This window comes from Cucurbita pepo, chromosome 2 (genome assembly GCF_057944985.1).
Source record: "Cucurbita pepo subsp. pepo isolate OVF chromosome 2, ASM5794498v1, whole genome shotgun sequence".
In the NCBI taxonomy this organism is placed as follows: Eukaryota; Viridiplantae; Streptophyta; class Magnoliopsida; order Cucurbitales; family Cucurbitaceae; genus Cucurbita; species Cucurbita pepo.
In genome coordinates, this window is record NC_141799.1 from 4,852,149 (window position 1) to 4,877,784 (window position 25,636).

A 25,636-nucleotide genomic window follows, 5' to 3' on the forward strand; every position below is an offset into this window, starting at 1 on the left:
TACGGGTATAAACCATAGATATGCTGAACGCTTCTCAATATATTTTAGGAATATTACATATAACTCAGGAAACATCACTGCTACTAGAAAAGCTCAGTCACTTGGGAAAACAGCCGGATTTTGTTCTGTGATTATTGAATCTAATACACAACATTCTGGTCAGTAAATGTGACACTTTCCTGGACAATCAAGATTTCGAAAGGTACTATAAGCTTACAACAATCAGAACGCCACAGTACTTCAACAATCGGAGGAGTCGATAAAGCTCAAATCGATCAGCCAATTATTTTTCCCAACATTCCTCATGTCATCTATACTCCTGAAAGTTGACATGACCCGTTGCTTTTGCGTGTTCTACAGCCTCCTGGACATTGGATTCTTCAAATGAGTTACAAGAGTTTGAAGAAGTAATTTAGGAAGCTATCAAATTTGGACGAGGAATACCGTTTGGCCGATGACTCCAATTTGGCAAACCCCACAGCGCAGAGTGAAGTTGGCGGTGTCGGTGAAGCTCCGTTTCCTAAAACGGATAGAAGAAAATATCCATACATTGCAAAGTGAGAAGCAAACAGATATTCAAAATGAATTTCTTACTATCTTACAACCTTTTCCTCTTGTGAATTGTTATTTGTACTGATTCAAACAGAGAATGATAGTACCAATGACAACTTTTGGGGGAAGTCATGCAGCTCAACTTATCATTCAAAGAAGAAACGTAAACTAAAACAAGCCACGTTCCAGAAACGAGTCGAGCTTAGAGGATACCAGAAGAAGATCCTACCTTTGCTGCTCTTTTACAAAATGAAGAGCTTGCTCCTCAATGGGCCCAATGCTCCTGTTTCTATTCACAGAAAATATGGTCTGATCAAATTCTTCTGGAGCTCCCTCAAATGGAGACATCTAGCAGAGACAAATATGCAGGAAGCCTATATCAGACACAACCAAAGACAGAGTAGAAAGATAACAGGCAGAGCGAAATCAAGACCACGAAATCATGGGACAACCACGAGTTTTTACAGTCTTCTGTTCATGCCAAAAGAACATATTATGAAGGTCATCTTGCTGCATTTTATGTAATCAAATATCTCAAAGCAAGAAACAAAATGCAAATCTGCAAAACGTTCTTGTATTAAGAAATGGCACGGTGACAGCTTGACCATGTATAATTGAAATCATGTAATCTGACCTATGAAATACTATGCATATTTCTCACATGTTCTGTAATGGTTCAGATCCACCGCTAGCAGATATTGTCCTCTTTGGGCTTTCCCTCAAGGCTTTAAAACGCGTCTGCTAGGGGAAGGTTTACGCACCCTTATAAATGGTGGTTTGTTCTCCTCCTCAACCAATGTGGGACATCACAATCCACCCCCCTTCAGGACCCAGCGTCCTCGCTGGCGCTCTTTCCTTCTTCCAATCGATGTGGAACCGCTCCCAAATCCACTCCCCTTTGGGGCCCAACGTCCTTACTAGCACACTGCCTCGTGTCTACCCCCCTTCGGGGAACATCGAGAAGGCTGGCACATCGTCCGGTGTCTGGCTCTGATACCATTTGTAACGGCCCAAATCCACCGCTAGCAGATATTGTCCTCTTTGGGCTTTCCCTTTCGGGCTTCCGAGCTCATGTTCCATCTCTTTGTTGCCCTCATTGTGATGTCCCACATTGGTTGGGGAGGAGAACAAATCACCATTTATAAGGGTGTGAAAACCTTCCCCTAGCAGACGCATTTTAAAGCCTTGAGGGGAAGCCTAAAGAGGACAATATCTGCTAGCGGTGGATCTGGGTCCTTACAAATGGTATCAGAGCTAGGTTCCAGATGATGTGTCAGCCTTCTCGCTGTTCCTCGAAGGGGGGGTAGACACGAGGCGGTGTGCTAGTAAGGACGCTAGGCCCCAAAGGGGGGTGGATTTGGGGGCGGTCCCACATCGATTGGAGGAAGGAAAAAGTGTCAGCGAGGACGCTGGGCCCCGAAGGAGGGTGGATTGTGATGTCCCACATTGGTTGGGGAGGAGAACAAATCACCATTTATAAGGGTGCGGAAACCTTCCCCCAGCAGACGCATTTTAAAGCCTTGAGGGAAAGTCCGAGAGGGAAAGCCCAAAGAGGACAATATTTGTTAGCGATGGATCTGGGTCCTTACATGTTCAAACCGAAAAACCCGATAATGTGCATTGTAAACAGCTCTTTCTCTGTACCCCCGATTTCCAAATAACGATAAATTTAAAACATACGCGAAAAACGTATGAATATGCAAATTTAAGGAAATCAGAAAATCATACAACTAAAGCATCATAGTGGAGTCCGTCATATATCAGCAGAACCCTTTCTGAATACTTCTTTTCCTGTCAAAGATGATAGATAATCAGCATCAGGAAGTCAGAAAGATTATTCCTACCGAGCCAATGGAGTCATCAGAATAGAAAATCCTAACCTGACCATACAAATCACATCGTGTCGTCTGGATGTCGTATGCTGCAATTTCACGTCCATAATATTCGGATAGTATCGAAAGCTCAATGGCACCTGCGTCGGAGAAAACAAACTTGAAAAGAAGAAAATCGAGTACTTAACATGGCATATAACCGATGCCTAACCAGGTGCACCGGCACGTTCAAATGCCAAAGTACGTTCTCTCAAGTAATATAGATTTGGGTTCAGCTGCTACATAATGGCAGAACACTTTTACAACTTTTAAGAATACAGGAAAACCCCCAAAAGGGTTCATTCCACAAGTTCAACAAAACACCAAACCCATAATCTAATGCTAGAAAACAAGAAACAGCAGGATAACTACATGTTTTGAAGATCTACAAGAAAATCTCATAAAAACTCTTCCATTGAAGATCTACAAGAAGATCTACAAGATAATAGAGATACAAACCTCCCCACTTCTCTGAATCAAGAATCCAAGCACAGTACTCCTCATTTGGCTTTCCAAGAAACGCTTCAGAATACCTTGTTGGATCACTAGCTACTGTTGCAGCTATGACCTTAAAAGAGAACCAATTGTGCAAGATGTTCAGAGTAAAGAATTCAAATACGATTTTGTAAAAAAAGTAGCTAAGCATGCCTTTTTCTGTGTGGGTTCTATCCCAGATTTCTTTCGGCTCTATGATTCTATAGATTAAGCATATGCCTTTTCCTTGTTCTTTTTGTTTCTATGTGTGCGTGTTGGGAGTGATGTGTGGTGGAGAGCGATGCTCTAATGGCCTAAGTCTACCGCTAGAAGATATTGTCCTCTTTGGGCTTTCTCTTATGGGCTTCCCCTCAAGATTTTTAAAATGCGTCTGCTAGGGAGAGGTTTCCACACCCTTATAAAGAATTTTTCGTTATCCTCCTCAACCGATGTGGGATCTCACAGATGCCTTCATTTGAAGTCTAGTATTTTTACACATCAGATATGCATCTTCTTCATCAATGAAAATTTGGTCAAGCATGCCATACAGAATTCTGCTACTTATTTTTTGAGTATATGTACACTACAAGGGAATTAAATGCAAGTTGTTCAGGTTGGATCTATCTTCCTTCGAAGAATTTAGAATTTGAAAATAACTCCGAAATAGTGATGCATTGAAAAGCAGTAAAAGCTGGTTCCAAAAACGATAAAATATGATGAATTAGAACCTGTCTTAGCTCGGTAGCCTTGTCTTTGTCGTGGTCCATAACATAACTGACATATATTACACAACAAAGATAAAGATCAAGCACAACAGAAGTAGCACAAATATGAACATGAGACATGGGTACAACTGACAATGAATTTTCTACAACACCAAAATATCAAAATGGAAAGGACCCATTAAACATTATATTTTCAAATGTATTTGTATGCTCATTACATTTCGGCGGTTTCAAAAAGAGTTGAACTTGGTACATGAACTTACACTCGAAACGGGCAGTGGTACAGCCACAAACAAGAGGGAGACCCATATTTTTCTTTAAAATTATATGTCAAGAAGCCTATAGCTTATTATCTTCAAACTCTCTTAATTTGCTTGGTGGAGCCACAAAAAACAGGGGGGATAAAGTTCGTCTTGAAAAAAATTAAAAATCATATGTAAAGAAGTTTATAATCTTTCAGTTTTTAGTCTTGAAACCTTTACTCTTAATCTGCTCCCTCACATATTGTGTAACAACCCACCACTAGCAAATATTGTCCTCTTTGGACTTTCCCTTTTGGGCTTTCTCTCAAGGTTTTAAAACACATCTACTAGGAAAAGGTTTCCACACTTTATAAAGAATGTTTCGTTCCCTTCTCCAATCAACGCGGGATCTCATAATCCACCCCCTTGGGGGCCCAGCGTTCTTGCTTGCACACCACTCAGTATCTAGTTTTAATACCAGTTTTAACGGCCCAAGCCCACCGCTAGCAGATATTGTCCTCTTTGGGCTTTCCCTCAAGGTTTTAAAATGCGTTTACTAGGGAAGAATGTTTCATTCCCCTCTCCAATAGATGTGGGGTCTCACAATCCACCCCCTAGGGGTCCAACGTCCTCACTGGCACACCACTCAGTGTCTGGCTCTGATACCATTTGTAACATCCCAAGCTTACTGCTAACAGATATTGTCCTGTTTAGGCTTTCTCTCAAGGTTTTAAAACGCATCTATTAGAGAGAGGTTTCCACACCCTTATAAGGAATGTTTCGTTCTCCTCTCCAACCGATGTGGGATCTCACATATTGACATATCACAACTTAAATATACCCATTTTATAGACTATACAGCTTCCTAATCTCTTAATCATTATCCGGAATGAATAGGCAAGTAATTTGAAGTTTACCCAACAGCATTGAAGAGGCAACAGTTATCTGATGGAATAACCCTTCTAAGAATTGTACCTTCCATAGTATGAGTAAATATTACCTGAAATCAATTCAATCAAGGGATGGTGCTTCAATAAACTTCACATTCCATACACAAATAAGCAATGAAATCACTAGCAGAACATAACCAAGAACAAGAACACTCAAGAACATCTCAATGCACAAGCATAGCATTCAAAAGCCCAGACAGAAAAAGAAAAACATAAACAGAAGGCGATTAACAAAGTCAAAATATGCAAAACCTTTCAGAAAACAAAGCTTCTAGCCTTGTAGCTATACACATAAACTCACACAAACGTATCCTTTGAAAAACCCTCTTCTCAAACTACAAAACTAAATCGCTATAATCAATCACAAATTGCAAATACCAGATCGAATTCGACCAAAACACGAACACAATAGCTCAAACCCGAGAAATTTCTAGATCCAATTCTGCGTACAGAAGAAGGAGAAGAGATTTACCAGCAATAAAGTCGAAGACGACGAAAATAGAAGATAACAGATGGATGAAAGAAAGAAAGGAATCAGATACGCTTTCCTTTTCCTTGAATCGATCGAAGAAAAAATCAATCAAGAAGCCGTTTCAAATTTCCGGTTGCCAATGCTCGTTAACGCCAGATTTTGTTGGATGCGGCTAATTAAATTATACATGAAGGCGCTCGAGGCGAATCGAAAGTGTCCCCACCATTGACAGGACGACGAGCTTTTTTCTTACGACAGAAAACGAGATTCGAGGTGAACTTGGAAGTGTTCCAAAAGGTTCCGATTTTTTTCTTCAGTTCTTGATTTCATCCGTTGAAGTATGTAGATTCCAATCCATTTTGGGAACCTTTATTAGTTTAATTTGTGGATTAAATTATGAACCCTAAATTAATAAAAATATTCTTAAATTTTACTAAATAAAAAATAAAAAATAATTTAAAAAATACTAATAAACTTTCTTGGGCTGGGTTGAAGTCTGAAATTGGGCTTGATATGGGCCGGGCTGAAGTGAAACATGGATGAGCTGGCATGGCTTCTAGGTTGGGCTACAGGTAACTAGTGGGCTGGACCAAACCTGGAGTTGGGCTGTTTGGTTGTCGGCTCAGGTCTAACCCGACCCGACCCAGTGGATTCTTCTAATTATGATTGGTTTATTTTAATTTTAAAATGAATTAAATTATAAATTTTTGTATCTCAATTAAAATTTTTAATATTATATATTTAGGGTGATAATTTTTAATTTTATATCTAATAAACCCATTAATTTTTTTTAAATATTAATATATTAAAAACTTATTAAATATAAAATTAAAAAAATTTGAGATTGAGATATATTAAAATCAAAATTAAAAATTTATGACGTATTAAATAAAACCCATAAATCCAAGGGGTAATTAAATATTTAAAATACTATTTATAATAATTTTTATATATATCTTATTTTCTATAAACAAAAATAAAATTAATTTTATATTATTTAAATACATTTTTTTCTACAATTTGGGCAAGATCCATGCAATCGTAGCCATTGATCTATGCAATCCACGTGGAAGAAATGATCACAATTTGGAAGTCTCCTCCCAAATTCTCCATCTTCAAATTTCTGAAAATATTATAAAATAAAATAAAATCTCAATAAATAAATATATATATAATATTTAGAATATATTATTCATAAAATATATCTTAGATATTATATCTTAATATTCTTTCTTTTATAATTTATAGTATATTTTATTTTATTCTTAATATTTAATTAGTTTATATTTTCATAGGTATTAATTGGTAGCCTGTATGTATTTAAATGATATGTATTTAAATGATAGGAATATTAATGAGAATATATTTGATTCCAATTCTATTTCTATTTTTATTCTTTAACTATAAACAAATAAATAAATAAATATATATATATATATATATATATATATATATATATATATAATTTAAATATTTTTATTTTATATAAATTATGATACCTCTAAGCAAATGGAACGAGAAATGGAGCTGTTCATCTTGCGGTGATCATATTCAGAAACAGCCAACTTTTGGACACTCTCCATTGGCATCCCTTTCACACAACTTTCTCCGGCAGCGGCATCGACGAACTCCGATATCTCTCGGTGTATATGCTCCGATAAGTCGCTCGCCTGAAAATTTTATCCAAAAGTTAAGCACGAGTATTTGTTTTACTAAAAGAAGAAGAAGAAGAAGAAAAAGAAAACCGTACATTTGGGAAAGAATATCTATATCCAAACGTTGTGTAGTTCAATAGTTGAAGTGCTACGGTGGCACCGACAATAGTGTCGATGTCGGTGCCATGGCCTTTGAAAGCTCCGACCACTATCCCGACCATTGCACCTACTGTAAATGTCAGAAGTAAAATACGTATTTACTGTTGAGGATTGTTGGGAGGGAGTCCCACAAGTGGACAATATCATAGTATTGTGGAAACTCGTGATTCGTAATGGTCAAGCCACTCGAATAATTTTTCAAAAGAAGATCGTATACATACCTAAAGCAAGAAGGCATAGATACAAAGCAAAAAGGATTGTCTTGAACGAATTGACAAAGAAGCAAAGAGTCGTATAGAAAACTTCCTCCTTGAACTCAACCAACCACCACACCATCGTCAACATAGTAAAGCAAAATCCGTGAAATTCTTGACTCAATATATGCAATTTTGTAAAGACGGAGATTAAAATAGGTAGTAGAAACAGAGACGAGAAGGGCTTTTCGTCCATCGACCTTACGTCTTTAAAGCATAACCTAACAAAGACTTAGAGAATAGGTAGAGGCATTAATGAAATCCCCCAGAAAGTAGATAAAATTCCAATTCGGTGAATTTAATGAGAAAAAATGATCTTTTCGGGATCCCGACTATAATTCAAACCTATGATATCTTAATCGTTAATATATATTTTAATTAATTGAGTTTATGTTTAGATTGATCGGTAATCGAGTATTTAAAGTTTAATTAGTGTATTTAGACACACACATATATAGGATTTGGTACGAGTTTAATGTTTTAGTTACACGTATTAAGTATGATCGAACCTAATGTTCGGTAGATAGAATTAAAGTCAATGTTCAATATACAACAAAGTCAATGTTCCATTTTCTTTACGAATTAAATGAAAAAAATATTCCATATTGTAATTAAATTAATTAAATTAATTAAATTTATTGGATAAAAATTTAAATTTTAATGGCCGCATTTATTTTGCTAATAAATAAATAACTACTTTATCTCGAGATTCTTTTTCAAATCAATTATGATTTTATGATGGTGTTTTTGCAAGAATAAGTTTTAAAAAATAAAAAATGTAGCTTTTAAAAATGTGACATTTTTTAATTGAGCTAAAAATTTAAATATAAAAAAAGTGTTTTGTCTTTAAATTTTTAGTTTTTGTTTTAAAAATTAATGTTTTTTTTTTCACAATAATAAAATATTTGAATTCTTTACCTAAAACCATAAATAAAAAATATATATTTTTAAAAAACTATTTGTTTTAATTTTAAAAATCTACGTAGAAAAGAAAAATAGATAATAAACCAAAGAAATATTGTTTACAGGTTAAATTTTTAGTTATTAATAAAACAAAGAAATATTGTTTACCGGTTAAATTTTTAGTTATTTAATTTTTTAAGACGTTTCTTTTTAAGCTAGTCAAGAGTTATAGAGAATTCGTTCTTTTTTTTCTGTTGGATGTGTTTCTTTTTAAGCTAGTCAAGAATTCTAGAAAATTCGTTCTTTTATGATTCTCGATTAGTGTGAATGAAAGTTCGGCTAGTTTAAGGAATGATCACGAGTTTATAATCGAAGAATACTCTCTCCATTGGTGTGAGACCTTTTGAGAAGCTCAGGACAATATCAAATATTGTGGAGAGTCGTATTCATCTCACATAGTACGAAAGTCATGCCTGACTAATTTAGTCATGGCAAGTCAAGCCGTAGCTGATGAATGCCCTAAACTTAGTCATGGCAAGTCAAGCAGCTGATGAATGCCCTAAACTTAGCTGATGAATGCCTTAAACTTAGTCATGGCAAGTTAAACAGTAGCTGATGAATGCCAACTTAATCATAGCAAGTCAAGCAGTAGCGGATGATTCAAAGACAAGAAACAAGAAGCCCTTTAAATATAATTTTATATTTAAAAATTAATGTTATGAATTCAAATGTTCATGGATATTGGCTTAATGAAATTGATATCAAGTTGAAGCTAAAGGTTTTGACACTTCCACAAGAACATGATTTAAAACAATCATAGGAGAGGTTAAAAGCTTGAAACTTCCTGGCTAAGAACATGAAAGACCACAAAAGTTACCCAGAATCAAACATTTTATTGCTAACAAGTCGTCATCACAGACCGCCATCACAAGATCCATTCAAAAGAAAACACAGAAACAGATTCAATTCGATGAACTATAAAACAAGTTGCTTAAAATCCATGGATTTTGATCTGATCCTTCTTCACAATCCCAGCCTGAACCAGGAACTGAGACACGTTCTTGCGCTGATCGCCTTGAAGCTGAATTATCTTCCCCAATTCTTTGTCTTGGACGACGTTACCATTACAACAGAACTCCTTCTTCACGTCTTTGAGGATCTTCTCGTAGCTGAAATCCTTCTTCAGACCCTGGACTGTTGTCAAGCACTTCTTGCCATTCCTCTGCTGCACGCGGATATGAACATACTCTTTGCCTCCTGGGGCATCAGAATCCTTGGCGTCTGCGAATGGATCGTAAGCGGATGGGATTTGGACGTCTATTTCAACCATCAACCTTGTTTGGATCAAACTCGAACACCCACAATCTGGAACACATCATAGATATCAAAATCAATATGGATAGAAGTAAGCCTTGGCTCATCTTTAAACGCCAACTCCCACAATCAATGGCTTCCAATCAACAGAAACCCCAAAGCGGATCAGATACAATCAATACCAATGAACAACAACAAATCCCCTGTTCATCCATGGCCGGATTAAACGGTTTTTCGTATAAGAAAACACTTGAACAAATGAAGAGAACAACGATGAATCTTCTGACGATCACCTAACTATATACTCATAAAACCTAAAGCTCAAACAAACGAATCCAGAAAGAAAAACCCTAGATCATCCATGACTCAATAAACGAACCGAACAATAGAATCTTACCAAGCAAGACGAGAATCCGGCCGATATAAACTAAAACCCAATCTAAACATGAAGAGAACCACAGGACAAGAATCCAGAACGATGAATCTCCTCGATCATCTAACCAAATACTCAAACAACAAAACAACGAATCCAGAAAGAAAAACCGTAGATCATCCACGACTTCAATAAAGAACGCAACAACAGAATCGTATCAAGCAAGACGAAAATCCGGCCAATACAAACTAAAATCCAATCTAAACAGAAATCTCCCAACGACGATCATCAAATCATCAAGTCAAATGAGCATAAGCCACAAAATCAAAGTAGCAAAAAGATAAATCCAGCAACAACAACAGGAACACAAGTTAAAGTAGAGCTAACAATCAGAATACAAAATTACTGATTCAACTATTCAGAAGGGATCAAAGACTTACGAGAAGGTAATGAAGAACAGCGAACGGACAACGAATGATGAGACCAACGTTCAGCGGTATGGGGATTATTTATAGAGATTTTGGGGAAAGCGGCAAGAATCCGTATGTTTCCATCACGAATTCGCATCCGAATGGGGTCAGGATTGTTCTCGAACATGTAGGGAGATGACGTGGACGGCCAAGATCAGTAATGGACGGTCAGATCTTCGCTGACGTGTACAATAAAATAAGTCTCTTTTAAAATATGGTTAAAGTGCGGTGAATGTAGACGCGTTCATTGAACGCTAACGCTACCGGGATCCGATTGGAGAAAAGGACGGTCCGGTCCAAGTGGGCCAAGCCGGGGGTTCTGGGTGGGCCCCAATTTAACATGAATCATTTTTAATAAATCTTAAAATTAATTATTATTAAACTTTTTTATTTTAAATAATACTCGCTATTAATATTTTTAAAAGAAATTAACTGTAAATTAAGAAAAATAATTAGTTTAAGATTACTCGAAAAAATTTAGATATCTATGATCCGAAATATATAGTTTTTAAAATTATTTATTTGAAAATACCTACCATACCCAATAAATAATATGCAAACAATATATATATTTTAATAATACGTGTAATTTAGTAGCAATAATTTAATATTCATTTACTGAAAAACCTACTACTAAAATTTATAAAACATTAATTTCTTTAACCAAAAGCTGACTTTCGTACTATTATGTTGTAAGTTAGGTTAATCCCAAACTTAGCCTAAAATCAATTAAAAAACAATGTAGACTAATAATAAGTTAAAGCGGACAATATTTGTTATCAGTAAACTTGGACTATTATAAATGTCAGTGTCAACAAGAACGCTGAGTCCTCAAGGAGTTGTGATTGCAGAGAATAGCGAATCATTCTTTATAAGAGTGTGAAAACGTCTCTGTAACAGTGTTTTAAAAATCGTGAAACTGACAACGATACATAACAAACGAAAACGAATAATATCTATTAGCGATGAGTTTGAGTTGACCTATTGAAATTCTCCGTAATAATACTTGCAAACACGTAAATTAGAGCAATTTTAAAGGATTTATGCACCACCATATTTTTTCTCAAAATTTTATCATTGAACAAGATTTTTCTTGGCTAATTCTCTTTCTTGTAGTGACACTTACCATAAAAACCAGAAGAATGGCTGAGATCAATTGAAACTAAACATTTGAGAAGACAAAAAATCATACATTATGAACAGGCTGCTGATGAAAAAACAAAATATATTAACTTCAAACAGATCATAATACAATAAACGAAGCAATACAGACAAATGAACAAATTCTATGAAAAATGTTTCATGTACTTGACTGATCTGGCAAGCGTTTCAAGTCCATCTCAACTTGGTGAATTGTCCATTGCATATTCTCCAGTTTCTGCAAAATAAAAGTGTGCAAAACTTACTTATGAGTTTTCTCTTCTTACCCATTTTCAACAAAGAGGGTGATAATGGTAAGCTATTTCCCAAGACATTACCATTACAATATCATGGTACTGCCTCGCAATTGTGTCGAAATGAGGGTCTACACCTTGATACTCACGGAGTCGAGTGACCTAGCAGAAATGTAAAGTTAAATGACGTAGAACGCACTGGCGAAGTCCGAAGATAGACATAAAAGTAAGCAAACCATGGTTGCAAGTTGATCTCAGAGTGGGGTTAGATTGCAAAAGAAGGAGAATAATAAGAGTGCTTATTGCACTTTAATTGTCAACGCTGTGAGAGTTAACTAAACACCACTAGTAGATATTATCTTTTTTGGGCTTTCCCTTCCAAGCTTTCCCTCAATGTTTTAAAACAGGGAGAGGTTTCCACACCCTTATAAGGAATGCTTTGTTCCCCTCTTCAACCGATGTGGGTTCTCACAATCCACCCTCTTGGGGGCCCAGCGTCCTCATTAGTACACTGCCCGATGACTAACCTGATTCCATTTGTAATGGTCTAAGCCCACTTCTAGAAGATATTGTCTTCTTTGGGCTTTTATTTTCAGACTTCCCCTCAAGATTTTAAAACATGTCTGGTAGGGAGAGGTTTCCACACCCTTATAAGAATGCTTTCGTTCCTCTCTCCAACCGACGTGGGATCTCACACTGATATCCATGGGATGATTGTTTGAGAAGGACTTGCTTCTTTCTATTTTTACTTTTTGCTTTGGTTTTTGACATCTGACTGCAGGCATACTATGATGGTTGTTGTATGATTGAAAAACACAGCAATGCCATTGATGAACATATAGTTGTTCTATATGGTACATGGTGGCTGAAAAACAAAGCTAAAGTGCCAAGGAAGTGTGGTTAGAGCTCCTTTTTTCTTTTTTGGCTTTATTGGTTAGAAAAAAAAAAAAAAAAAAAAACACAGAACCTTCCAAGATAGAGAAAAATCGTTTATTGCATTTTTACTGGAGTTATTTTGACTGGCCTCAGATTGGAGGTGCTACTTGTTATAGTTTTCTCTAAACAGAGCTCAGTTATCCTTGGTGGTTAGTTTGTTTCTTTTTTTCAATTTCCCATGAATATATTCCCGTTTCTTACCATATAAAGAGAGACAAGACAGAGAAAGAGAGAGAAACTTACTGCTTTATTATAAGAAATAGAAGCTTCCTCCGTTGCTTCAACAAGATACTTTCTGTAAAAAGAACATTACAAATTATATTTACCTTGAAGATAATACGCTGGTCTACTAAAAGGAATATACTCGGACAATACCTTATTTTATGAAGGGCTGGTATAGATTCCTGTGTGTAAGTCTCTAGCAAGAGAACGTGCTCTAAAACACTGAAAAATGAAGTACATAATTACGACAGCGTGATCATCGCATATTTAGAGAAATAAAACAAAATTTGCAGTGAAAATGGTATTCTGCTCCAAAAAGGAGATGCAGGAGGGGAAAATGAACGTGAATTTCCACAATGCTATAAAGAGCTCAGTTAGGATGTGCTGATTGAACACATGCAAATAAGAACTATAAAGTGCAGACTATTGCTTTTGTAGAGTGTCAGTGTCGGCGCATTTCAGATATTGCCACACTCCGGCATGAGAGCTCAACAGATGTTTGACACATGAAAGAAGATTTGTATGAATATTTGATTGTTTAATTAGCACAAGGATCCAATGAACATCGAGTTATAACAGACCTCAGTTTCGCATTCATCGTCTCACACCTTTTGCACAGCCATGTTTTCTGGAGATCGTCCTACATAATTTGAGTTTAACCAGGTTAAATGTGCTGAAGTTACAAAGTTAAAAACAAAAACTAATAACTGAAACCAATCCCGCAAATTTAACCATCCATTATGGTAGAAAATAACAATAATTACATATTTATGTTGATGCCGCAGCTTCAAATCTTTGACAAGCTTAATTAATACTCCCAATATCTGCTCAAGAACCTAGTTTGAACAAAATATTAGAAAGGCATGCAATTAACCTTCGACAAAATGGATAAAAAAAAAACTCATTAAATGAACTTCCTGTCATATACATTGTAATATTCAGCAAACTTTCTGTCTGCCGAGTAAAGATCTTGCCGCAAAGCTTCTTCTTCCCTTTCAATCTCCTCAATGATCAACTTGACCCTATGTATTGAAGTTTTAGTGAGAAAAATGAACTAATTCGGGGGTGGGGGTACAAAAACACAACAAAGAAATAATGCCATGGAAGAGCCAACCAGACCTCTCTGGAAGCCGAGCACTAGAGCTATGATGCCCAGATGATGATTCTGCATGAATGTAAGGCCATAAGATATGCATCGTATAGTGAATTGCCTATTAAATCTAACCTTTCAACAGTTTAAGGATAAAAAAGACAGATCAATAATTTTAACATGCAAATCTAGTAAATATCAACATTTTGGTACATAAAATAAAGTAAATATAACTACTAAAGCTAGAAAGCCCCCCCCCAAAAAAAAAACATCACACTTTCATGTATAACATGCTTGCAAAATTGTACAGAAATGATAAGGAGCCATAGACGTACCAATATCATCCATCACAAAAGCATCAGCTACCTTATCACATTTAGTCTTCAAACGAGCATCAATCTCACGGGAAAGAGCCATTTGATATTCGGGCATATCCTATAATAACATAAGAGGAATTTGCAGATAACTTATATCAGTGATGCCTTTCATATATTGAGAACAAAAATATTAAGTGGTTAAAAACAATGTCTGGTAAGAGCAGGGGGCTGCATAACAATCCAATTCAATGAAAGCTAACAGAAAAAACGAAATATAGACGACTACTTGATTCCCTTCATCCATCCCCACATAGATAGCATACCATGGAAGGGACTTGATGGAGCTGTGTTTGCCATAAGAAGGCAGGGGTGATTCCAAGAAAGCGATTGGGAACACCACCTACTCCAGGCTCTGCATTATCATTTGAGCTAACCGAAAGACTATTGTTCACTATGCTTCCAGCACTAGTCGCACTCGCATAATTTGTTGAGTTAGAACTTGAACTGATTGTGACACCGGTGCTTGTACTATCAAGGGAACTTCGAGATACTAAACTCAACTTCTCAATCTCTTCCTCATGGATTTCACCATCCTTTGATATAAGAGGAAGTCTCAATCTTTGAGATGCTTCTGCTACAACCATTCGATGCTCAAGAGTCTCATAAACCTGAGACAGGGTTTGCAAGCTATCACTCCATATAAACAGACATGGTGTAATGTATAATTAGACATATACTTAAAGGCCAGTTCAGAAATTGATTATCGCTATAAAAGAAAATTGTCTTTCTTTTAACATGCATGGGAATTTGATAGAGACATAGCATGAGAAAGGCTAATAAAATATTAAAAATTTGAAGAAGAAAAATACTACTACCAAGCACCATAAGCTTCTTAGAATAACTTGTTACATTAAAAAAAAATGATTACAAAACAATCGTCTCCAAGGCCTGAATTGCAGAAAGGAGTTCAGAAGACCAATATGCAGCAAATTTAACATCACAAAAACAACCTGCGGCATGTTCATGCACTGAAAAAAGTTACAAAATCTTTAAACAACAGCAAACTTGTGGCGTTTCCACAACTTCACTATTTTGCAGATATCGACCCTTACAGTTTTTCATTACATTTTCTTAACAAGCCATTATATAACAGATCCATTCTATTTGAATTTCCAAAGGTCATTTAAAGGTAAAAGCAAAGAAAGATCCATGTTTAAGCTCAATTATCCTTCCTACTAAAATAAGAAAGGTGATATTATAACGTAGTTAGGAGCATTTGGAAGGAACACAAGACTCAGATTTTCTCGGATAAGCATTCTAGTTTCGACTCGATTATGGAACTTATCATCTACTAAGATCTTTTGTGGTTTAAATTATCAACCCCCTTTTTGTAATTAGTCTTTCTTCCCTCGTATCTCAGGGGAAGATATTTTTGTAACTCCTAGATAAGACCTATTCTTCTATCATCACTTCACAGCATCAATGAAATGTTTATGTTTCCTTATCAAATGTATATATTACAAAGTACTTTTTCGATCAATTGCAGAAGAAAAATCAGTCCATTAAATATATAATCTAACTGTTAGAAATCAAGGTTATCAATATTCATTTTTAGTGAGTGATTGATTTTGTTAGAAAAAGTTAATTCATACTGAATTTGAATGTATAGAGTATAAGAGGTAGGTAGATTTTGGTTTTATTTGTGGGAGAGTACTAGGTATCTTGGAAGGCTATCAACCATCATCCACCGTATTTCCATTATGAATCGTAATATATACAATGGCTCCGATCACAAACCTGAGCCGAATTCTTCAAACCTAGTTGTGGATAAAGAGCCTGACCATCTCGAACTCCGCCAAGGTTCGCCATTGAAACAGCCTGTTGGTACTCTTCCACCATCGCAATTGCTTCAGAGTAGATTGCCTGCATGAAACATACAACAACAGTCACACTCAAAATAATCACAAATACAAGCTAACCAACGGATGCAATTAAGCCAGTGATTCAATCAATTTTTAAAATGTTACAGGACCCAGAACTAGAGAATCAAAGTAAAAACCACCCACCATGGCTTCCAAATAACGCAATCTCTCCCTCGACATTTCTTCTCTCGCCTGCAAAATTCATCTTCAGTATTCAGTAATGAGTAAAAAACACCAAACCGAAACAAGTTCGATTACACAATTAGGTCAATTTCTGGATCAATTCCAAAAAAAATCAATTTGTATCGCTCAATTCCACCCACACTTCCTGGACAACCAATAAAACGCACGAATCGAGAAAAAGAGAATGAAGGAGATGGAATACGAGTAGTAGGTCGTAGTGAGCGGGCTTGGAGACGAGAGATCCATCGGGAGCCAAGCAGTGGCGCTCCAACTGATCAATCACCTGCGTCACGTCTGCTGGGAGGTTTTGGCCGCCGCCCTGTAAGCTTTTCGCCATTGAAGATGAGAAGAACGAACCAGAGACCTTTGAGAGCAGTTCTCGGAGCTCCGGTGAGCCAGTGTATCGAAATCTCTTCACAGATGCAGACTACTCCCCGGCCGGCCTGGAAGAGTGGAAGTTGAAACCTTTGCAGCGCGCAAAAGCGATATGTTAAATTGTATTTACCAGAATACCCTTATCGTGTCCTTTTGAATTTTGAAGCCTGAATTATAATTCTGTTTATTTTATATAAAAAATAATAAAATAATAAAAAATCCTAAATTAAAGATATTTTTTAAGCTAAAAAAATAAAATTTTTTAAATATTTTTAAAATAAATTATTAACCATTTTCCACCCAAATTAAATGTGAGGATATTTTTTATTTTTTTTTTAAAGTTTAAGGTTACTTCAAGACGAAAAATTATATATTTTTTTATTAATTTAGTCAAAAATTTATAATGGTGGATGAAAGTCTCAATATAGCCTAATTTAGGAAATGATCATGAGTTTATAATCAAAGTATATTATCTTCATTGTTACGAGGTATTTTGGGAAGTCAATATTACCATTGTCCAGAGTTGTGGTTATATCTTTTTTTTAACGTAAATTTAGTGTTTTTTAATTAAATAAATTATAAAATAATATAATAAGATAAAATGTGTTTTTTTTTTTTAATTATTAATAGTGCTTTAAAAACAAATAATAAAATAATTGATTTTTGAAAAGTAAATAAAATAAAATTCCACAATTTTATTGTGGTGTCTGTTCCTTTATAATCAAATTTGATTGCCCCGTTTCTCCCGTCAATGCTTTCTTCTTTTCGTTCCTTTATTTTTATTTTTATTTTTTTTTTCTCTAACGATTTCTGTTCGTCTCCCCAATCCTTCAATTTTTGATGGAAACAATCGAAGAAGCGAAGATCATTTCCAAAACTTTTGAGAAGCTTAATTTGAATCAGAAATTTAGTTCCAAGCCTACTTCTGATCCTTTTGCTGAATCTTTATCTCTCGATTCGAGTCACAAATCCAGTTTCAAGGCTACTACTTCTCAATCCTCTGGTAAATCCCCCTCTCTCGATTGCTATTGATTGATCGGTTTTGAATATTTGAAGAAAGATTAATGTGTCGAGCTCTAAGTCGGCGAGCCAATTTGCTAATATTGTGGCATTTGTTTATCGTAAATGCGGATTTTGTTCGGTAATTTTGTAATTCGAGGTATTGTTTTGTTTACAGGAACAGGATTGCCCTTTGAGAGGAAGAAAACTCCGAGTTTAGTCAGTTTGTGCGTTGGACTTATTGGCAAGCATTTGGAGGATATAATTTCTGACTTGGATGAGATTAGTGCCAGCTTTCCATCAGATGTGAAGGTTGGTTTTGTTTAGAATTTTTTCTTCATGTTGAATCTGGATAACAAATTGACTGAATTGGATTAATTGTGTCGGTTTCTTGCTTCTTTCAATGTTGCCTTGCACTCTTTAACGTTATTTGGCCATGTGTTCTGCTGAAAAACTAATGAACCCGGTGCCCAGTTAATTAGCTTGTTTTACAAAAAAAAAAAAAAAGTTTGTTTACCTCATATCTTTCATTTCTTATTTCAATGCTGGTTTCAGTTGCATGTTCATTCAACTTCGTGTCTCCACTTGAATTTATTAACCTCAATAGTTTTGTAATGCGCTGTGTTAAATGCAAGACTTCAAGTATGCTGCAGAAGATTGATGTTGGATTGATTTTGGTTGCACAATTTTATGACACCAATTATTTTCCGGACTTTTGGATAGATAAATTTTTGTATAGAGAGCTAACATGAGCATAACTCAATTGGTTAAGTATATAATTTGATTAAGAGATCAGAGGTTTGAATCTCACCTACCCATGTGTTGTTGAACCCAAAAAGAAAATTTTAAAATTTGAAGTGTAGAGATGAATTTGAGAGTTCTGAATGTACAATCAACCATGGACAAACTTGACGCAAATTTAGAAGTATTGAGGCAAAAGTCTATGTGTTAATGGAGAAATGTTTCAAGAGCTTCTGTATGGAGGATGATAGGTATCTCTTTTATTTACTATTCGATAAGAACTTAGAGATTACAACCTATTGACACTTTAATACGAGAGGGTTAACTACAAAACATAATGTCCCATGGGGTTATAACTCCCTATTCAAACTTTTAAACATAGTAACTATTATTGCGAGACCAAGTACGGAAGAATACGCTTCATTCTATGCCGTAGAACCAAATATATATAAGCATACATGGAAGAGCAAAAAGAAGCTCATCACTTTGTCCTAGATCTGATGGTAAAGAAGCTTCTTGTACAAGACATTTGCTAGAAGGTTCCGTCTAGAGTAGACTTGAGTATTTGAGGGACGAGTAGGGACAAACGTCAAAGGAGAAGAATTAGAGAGGGTGTAGGAGACATGAGTGTATAGATAAAAGATATCATCCTCCCTCTAATTCATACTAGACAAAGTTGAACTCAAAGGTTTGTCCCCAAAGAAAGTAACATCACAAGATACAAGATACCCTGAGAAGCACATACACATATACAAGACACAAATACGACACTTCACCAATAAAGTGACACGTCATTTTTAAAAAATCAAGGGTACAAACATGACAAGAACACGTTTATTAAAATATGCATTTAATATATATATATATATATATATATAGCATTTTTACATCGGAAGAATTCAAAGTCAATAAATTTATCATTTATATGCTCAAAAAACAAGTTGATGTATTTCTCTCATAAAATTTATTAATTTTCTCCTTTTGCCTCATTATGTCTATCGAGTATGTTTAACAAGTTTTTTTTATGTGTCTAACAAATGTTTGACTTATATTCATTTTGTTCAATTAATGTCTCATACGTGTCTATTGTGCTAACAAGTGTCTAACAAGTGTTAGGATGTCAGACACAGACATGTTAGGCAAACTAAAATGTCTATGCTTCTTAGAAGACACCTATTCAAACTAGGACAAAAGCATCTATATCCTTTTTTAACACAATAATAGCTTAAGAAAATGCACCTCAAAGATATGGAGTCTAATTTTGTTAGTTTATTACAAACAAAACAAGTACAACCAAATATTTTTGACACATAGGAAACAAAGGTTTGATAAGGAATTTGACCTTTAAAAACAGAGAACAGAGGTGGGCATGCGATTAATCAGGAAGTAGGCTGTGGAAATTGTGTCAACCCATAAATGCCTTGGAACACACATTTGAAAGGATAATGCTCGTGTAGTTTCAAGAAGATGCCTATTCTTTCGTTCAATAACTCCATTTTGAGATGGAGTACCGACACAAAATGATTGATGAAGAATTTCATGCTTACATAGGTACAATCTAAGTGTTTCAAAGAATTACTTGCCAACATTGATGCGTCTCAAAATTTTAAGGGAAACACAAAACTGAATTTGAATGTCAGTACGAAAATTACAAAAGTGAGAAAATAACAGAATGATTCTTCATAAAATATAACCAAGTCATACGAGAATAACCCGCCAACAAAAGTAACGAAATATCAAGGTTTGGACATAACTGGACAAGAACTCCAAATATTGGAATGAACTAATTCAAAAAGCACTGGCTTTTTTATCGATTCTAAGGCTCGAACTAAGACGATGGAGCTTTAAAATTTTGCATGAATCACAAGTTAATGAAGACACGTTATGAAATTGAGGACAAATCTTTTTTAGTGCTGAAAAAGATGAATGATCAAGACGACAATGGACAACAAGAGGAGAAACTATTATGGAGCATGCAACTTTTGGTACTTGATGTTAAAGAAATACAAAGTCCTCCAAATTCATGTCCTTTATCAATAGTCTTATTTGTCACAAGTTCCTGGAACAAGCAATAGCCCAGATAAAATGAAACACAACGATTAAAGTCATGAGTGAGCATACTAAAGAGATCAAATTAAAAGCAAGTTGAGTTAAATGCAAAACAGATGACAAAGAAAGAGATGAGGTTAGATTTATTGTGCCATATCCAAGTACAGACGATTTTGATTCATCTGCCAAAGTAGCATGAGAAAGAAATGTAGATGAAGAATGAGTAGAAAACAGATTGGGATTAATTAAGTCTATGTCCCATTTGGTAGAGGATGGAAGATGACAATAATTCAGTTACCCGACCCAACAATGGTTGTAGTAGGACTAGTGTTGAAATTTAGCAAACTCGGCCCTAGAATTAACAAATGGATTCTTACATGAACCATGGATGGATTGAGTCCTTGAATGAGCCACATTAGACATCACTGCAAGCTCTTGTTCAACCATAAGTCAATGGCAAATATAAAACCACAAAATAAGAACCAAATGACCACATAACTTCTGAAAATCTTATTTGAGTGGAGTTTCCAATAAAAAAAAAAAATTACTTCTTTTCAAAATCGGCTGTTAACCTGAACCAATTATGACCGATAACCACACAAACAAGTCAGAAATAGCAAACAAGGAAAGCCATGATAACTGGAGAAAATTCTGGTTACTCATGCGCCGGAGTGTGGGATTGATGGCAAAACTGACAACATGTGTAGCTCCCACGCTGGTGTTTTTCTGGACAGATATTGGGTTCCTTCTGATTGGCGATTGGGATGGGTGATGATGAAAAGAAAAAATGCTCCAGTAACCGTCCTTTGCAGCAGTGGTGACAACAACGTTGATGTGCAAAACCCAAGGTAAAAGACCAAACCCACCAAGAAGGTGTTCCAAACCTCAAACCCTAAGGGTTCACAAATCCCTATTGATTCACAAAATTCTAATTGCTCGATGAACGATCTAGTGTCCTGATACCATGTGATTGGGAGGCCAAATATGAGAGAATTCACTTCATTCTAGACAGCAGAGTCAAGTATATATAGACATGGGAACCTTGAACTAATAATGGTAAAATTAACAACAGATTAACAAGCTCATATCCACATATTTACTTTTAACAAAAACTACCCAAAAACTACTTAGTTCTTATCCTTAGTTCAAATTTAAACATAATAAGTACCCAGGAACTACCTGCTTTATCCTTTCTTGGAATTCAAAATCCTCCTTTCCCCTTCTTCAAATACACTTTTGTAATTGGAGGTTGGAATATTTCCATTTTCTCTTGTAAGGCTTTGGATTACTGCAATTTATCAAGGTTTACTATCTTATATACTGTTAACTGAAAAACCTGTCTATCATGTGCGTTCTCAATCTGTTTTCTGGAATCACAGCAATCAATAACGGCAATTGCCCGAAGAAGGAAATTACTGGATGATGATGTTGTCATCTCCTTAGCAGAGAGTTCGTGGGAAACACTCGATGTCTCTGGTTCAGATGTTTCTGATTTTGGATTAACAAAAGTTGCGAAGACGTGTAAATTTCTTAGAGCTGTGGATATAAGGTGTGCAGCTCACAAGTGTCATTGACGAATTTATTTTCGTTTGTTATTTATTTTATTTTCTGTTGTTCAATAGCATAGCTGGATAATTTAAGTTCTTTATTTTTTCATTAAGAAGAGTTTTAATGCAGTCGATGCAACAAGATTACGGCTGCTGGTGTTTCTGAGCTCGTCCAGCATTGTTGCTCTTTGGAGACACTTCGTTGCGGGTACTCGCCTATTTCCTCACCACTGATACACGATTGAAATATATAATATTGGTTCTCTTACATTTATTCTATATGGTTGTGAGATCACATAGGTAGTTTACTGCCAAGAAGTTGCTATCACTTCCAGTTAGCCTTATAAGTATCTCCATGGAAAGCTTTAACCACCTCTTGTACATAAAACTTGAGCAAATAACAAATTTTCCAAATTCATCTGGTAGATCGATACCTTTTCGACTTTAGCCTGTGGAACATAGTCTTTATTTAGTTTACGATTAAAACACAAGTTTGTTGATTTACTGTTCTTGTTGCATCGTTCTGTCATTGTGGTTCTCTCTCTCTTTATATATACATTGTATTTTGACTAGGAGTAACATAACCTCATAACAGGGTATGAACAAAAATGTTGCAGAGGGTGCCCGAGGAGTGACGATACGGCGCGAAGGTGCTTGGATATATTTAAACCAAGACTGGATGATATAGAAGGAGATTCATGGGAGGATCTTGATACAGCTGAAATTGCTAATGGGGCACAATCACTAAGATGGTTGGTCTGGGTAGGGTACCTTCCACCCTCAAGTTAATTTGTTTTCATTATGGTTCCTGCTTTTCTTAGATACTTAAACAATTTCATCATCGGATTCCGATTATAAGAACGTTTTTAGAAAGATCTAAGACACGAAAACGAGGAAACAGAAGACACCACTTCTCAGATCTTACAGTCCTCTAGAAAGCCTAATTCTTTGGTTATCAAATGGGTCATACTAATTTTGCATTCTTAGAGTCCCTACCAATTCTGATCATTCCTGCTCTCTTTTTTACTCTCTGCAGCCAAAAATAGACGAAAACTCCTTGGAGATGTTCTCCACAGAATGCCCACGCATCACAGTTAATCCGAAGCCATCACCATTTGCTTTCACTGGGAGGCGAGTTCCAAGGGAAGCATTGCCAAATATCGCGTTGGATGAACACGCCATTGTCGATATCGATCCCAAAACATGGGCAGTGGCTAGATCCACGTCGAGGGCTCCAGTTCCTCCATTGAATTCCTCAGAATTGTCTTTGGCTGAAAAATTCAGGCTTGCATTCCTGGAAAGGGACACTCGCTTAGCTCCTAAACGAGCTAAAAATGCGAGGCAACATCAAAGACGTGCGGAGAGGGAGTGGATGACAACGAGTACAAGAGCCAAGGCACTGGCCTTGGCCTCTAAAGCAAGTAAAACTTTGCAGAGTCACACATAGCTACTACTGTTTCTCTTTACGTTTTCATTATTCAGAACATACAATGTCTTACTTATATAAGATTGTGAGATAAAATCCTATGTACAACACAGTTTTTCAAGACTGATAAAGATTCATCTAGCTCGCCTATGCTTGAGAATGGCGTTTGCGTGTATATCGTTTGAGATAGGGAACAAGGTATGAGCATTACCTTGAAAACGAGTAAGACTGTGGCCTGCTTTTGCTACAAAGATGAGCCAAATGAAAACGTGTTTCACATTGTATTTTGGAATTTAGACACTCGATTATGATCGACTCTAGAAGTACATGAACGAGCGAATATGGTTCTCGGTTCAAAGTTTATGGAAAGTACTTCTATTGGTGAACATAAGTAGAATACTCATTCTTAATTTGTTCACTCTTTTTTCCAAAGATGGGTTGTTTGGTATATATGAAATTATTCACAAAAGGGTATAAGTTTCTATATCTTCTACTCAATATTCTAACTTTATTAAAAATTAATAAAAATAATAATAATAATAATTAATCTAACCGCTCAAAGCTCACTGCTAACAGATATTATATTTCTCGTATAATCTATTGTAACCGCTCAAGCTCTAACAGATATTATATTTCTCATGATATTATGTTAACTCTCTATTTGGTCAGTCCCCACCTCAAGTAGGAGTTCATAACTCACTCAGTCCCCACCTCAAGTAGGAGTTCATAACTCACTCAGTCCCCACCTCAAGTAGGAGTTCATAACTCACTCAGTCCCCACCTCAAGTAGGAGTTCATAACTCACTCAGTCCCCACCTCAGGTAGGAGTTCATAACTCACTTAAGATTAAAATCGAGTCGCATGTAATGAAATATTAATCAGAAAAAACAAAAAACTAAAATTCGAATAAGAATCAAATAGTTAAATTAAAGCATCTTCTTTTTTCTTTTTTCTTTTTTTTTTTCATTTTTGAGTAATAAATACATAATAAGATTGAACATTTTAAGCTTAAGAAATGATTTTATAGATTTTTAGTTTAAAATCTTTAAAAAAAAAAAAAAAAAATAAATAATTATCTAATACAATTATATATTCCTTTTTAAAAAATATTTTTTTAAAAAAAAAAAAGAACAAAAATAGTACAATAAATATGGCTTTTTCTGACTAATATTTTAACTTTATAAATTATTTGCAATTTTGTGAGCAAATTATTTAACTTTTAAAAAAATAATAAAAAAAAGCCCAAAAAAATGGCTTTTAATTTAATTGCACGATTTGAAACAAATAATTAAGGTCGGCTTTCTACTCCAGTCTCAAAAAATGTCATTTTATGTTTTTTTTTTTCATTATTAATTATTTATTTCAAAGTGATTTTCGTCCTTTTAATTTAGATATATTTTCATTAATTTAACTTACTAATATTAAACAAAAGAAATTAAGTTACTAAATTAATAAATTGATTAAAAAAACAAAAATTAAGATTCATTATGACGTCCTCTCAGAATCCGTACGGTATAAGCTTTTGTCGGCCGCCAGCTTCAGCTAACTAAACGACAATACAGAATAATGAAGGAATCTTTTGTCCATATCATTACACATTCATTTATTTATTTATTTATTTTCAATCAATAAATAAATATTTTTTTAATTCTTATTTTCTAACTTTAATTAACAATCTCAATTTATTATGTATAGTAAAAATAATATTTTCAATTTAATATTTATAAAAGATAGTGATAGCACATTGTGTCTTTTTTAGGCCAAATTTCCAAAATAATAATTTAAATTTAAATTTTACGATCTTATTCCATTCATTTAAAAAATGGTCAGAATAATCTATTAAATACAAAATTAAAATTCTATAAATTTATTAAAATAATTATAATACGACTTTTAAAAAATTTTATGGACTTATTAAAAAATTTATATACTAAATTAAACTTAATAGCAATTTTATTTATTTGTTGAATGACGTTAAAAAAATTATTAAAAAATTATATTAATGATCTACGTTGAATAAT

The 25,636-nt window shown here is 35.0% G+C and overlaps 5 protein-coding genes across 6 annotated transcripts; 1 reads left to right on the top strand and 4 right to left on the bottom strand.

Moving 5' to 3' along the window:
* Window positions 1–60: 60 nt before the first annotated feature.
* LOC111785429 (OTU-like cysteine protease family protein) lies at window positions 61–5,642 on the bottom strand. Of its 2 annotated transcripts, none has more exons than XM_023665827.2 (9): window positions 5,193–5,642; window positions 4,782–4,864; window positions 3,626–3,671; window positions 2,883–2,991; window positions 2,433–2,524; window positions 2,281–2,343; window positions 782–900; window positions 445–520; window positions 61–364 (listed from the first exon to the last, which is right to left on the bottom strand). In XM_023665827.2, exons 2-9 carry the CDS (start codon window positions 4,844–4,846, stop codon window positions 308–310), a joined length of 627 nt encoding a protein of 208 aa, XP_023521595.2. In that variant the 5' UTR covers window positions 4,847–4,864; window positions 5,193–5,642; the 3' UTR covers window positions 61–307. The 2 variants fall into 2 exon arrangements, with proteins under 2 accessions (XP_023521595.2, XP_023521588.2); XM_023665820.2 differs by having other exon boundaries at window positions 5,287–5,641.
* A 641-nt stretch (window positions 5,643–6,283) lies between these two features.
* LOC111787671 (RING-H2 finger protein ATL32-like) lies at window positions 6,284–7,554 on the bottom strand. Its single transcript, XM_023667688.2, has 4 exons — window positions 7,322–7,554; window positions 7,037–7,170; window positions 6,786–6,956; window positions 6,284–6,409 (listed from the first exon to the last, which is right to left on the bottom strand). Exons 1-4 carry the CDS (start codon window positions 7,548–7,550, stop codon window positions 6,284–6,286), a joined length of 660 nt encoding a protein of 219 aa, XP_023523456.2. The 5' UTR covers window positions 7,551–7,554.
* Window positions 7,555–9,130: 1,576 nt separating this feature from the next.
* LOC111788841 (protein translation factor SUI1 homolog 2) lies at window positions 9,131–10,538 on the bottom strand. Its single transcript, XM_023669387.2, has 2 exons — window positions 10,385–10,538; window positions 9,131–9,622 (listed from the first exon to the last, which is right to left on the bottom strand). The coding sequence occupies exons 1-2, from the start codon at window positions 10,509–10,511 to the stop codon at window positions 9,249–9,251; spliced, it is 501 nt and encodes a 166-aa protein (XP_023525155.2). The 5' UTR covers window positions 10,512–10,538; the 3' UTR covers window positions 9,131–9,248.
* Window positions 10,539–11,622: 1,084 nt separating this feature from the next.
* AUG4 (HAUS augmin-like complex subunit) lies at window positions 11,623–16,997 on the bottom strand. Its single transcript, XM_023667432.2, has 13 exons — window positions 16,681–16,997; window positions 16,440–16,487; window positions 16,171–16,296; window positions 14,697–15,041; window positions 14,392–14,491; window positions 14,086–14,131; window positions 13,895–13,988; window positions 13,731–13,802; window positions 13,548–13,606; window positions 13,120–13,188; window positions 12,988–13,039; window positions 11,893–11,970; window positions 11,623–11,792 (listed from the first exon to the last, which is right to left on the bottom strand). Exons 1-13 carry the CDS (start codon window positions 16,813–16,815, stop codon window positions 11,715–11,717), a joined length of 1,302 nt encoding a protein of 433 aa, XP_023523200.2. The 5' UTR covers window positions 16,816–16,997; the 3' UTR covers window positions 11,623–11,714.
* Window positions 16,998–17,616: 619 nt separating this feature from the next.
* Window positions 17,617–23,775, top strand: LOC111789373 (RNI-like superfamily protein). Its single transcript, XM_023670124.2, has 6 exons — window positions 17,617–17,856; window positions 18,031–18,164; window positions 22,022–22,191; window positions 22,320–22,397; window positions 22,807–22,951; window positions 23,226–23,775. Exons 1-6 carry the CDS (start codon window positions 17,694–17,696, stop codon window positions 23,634–23,636), a joined length of 1,101 nt encoding a protein of 366 aa, XP_023525892.2. The 5' UTR covers window positions 17,617–17,693; the 3' UTR covers window positions 23,637–23,775.
* The last annotated feature ends 1,861 nt before the right edge of the window (window positions 23,776–25,636 follow it).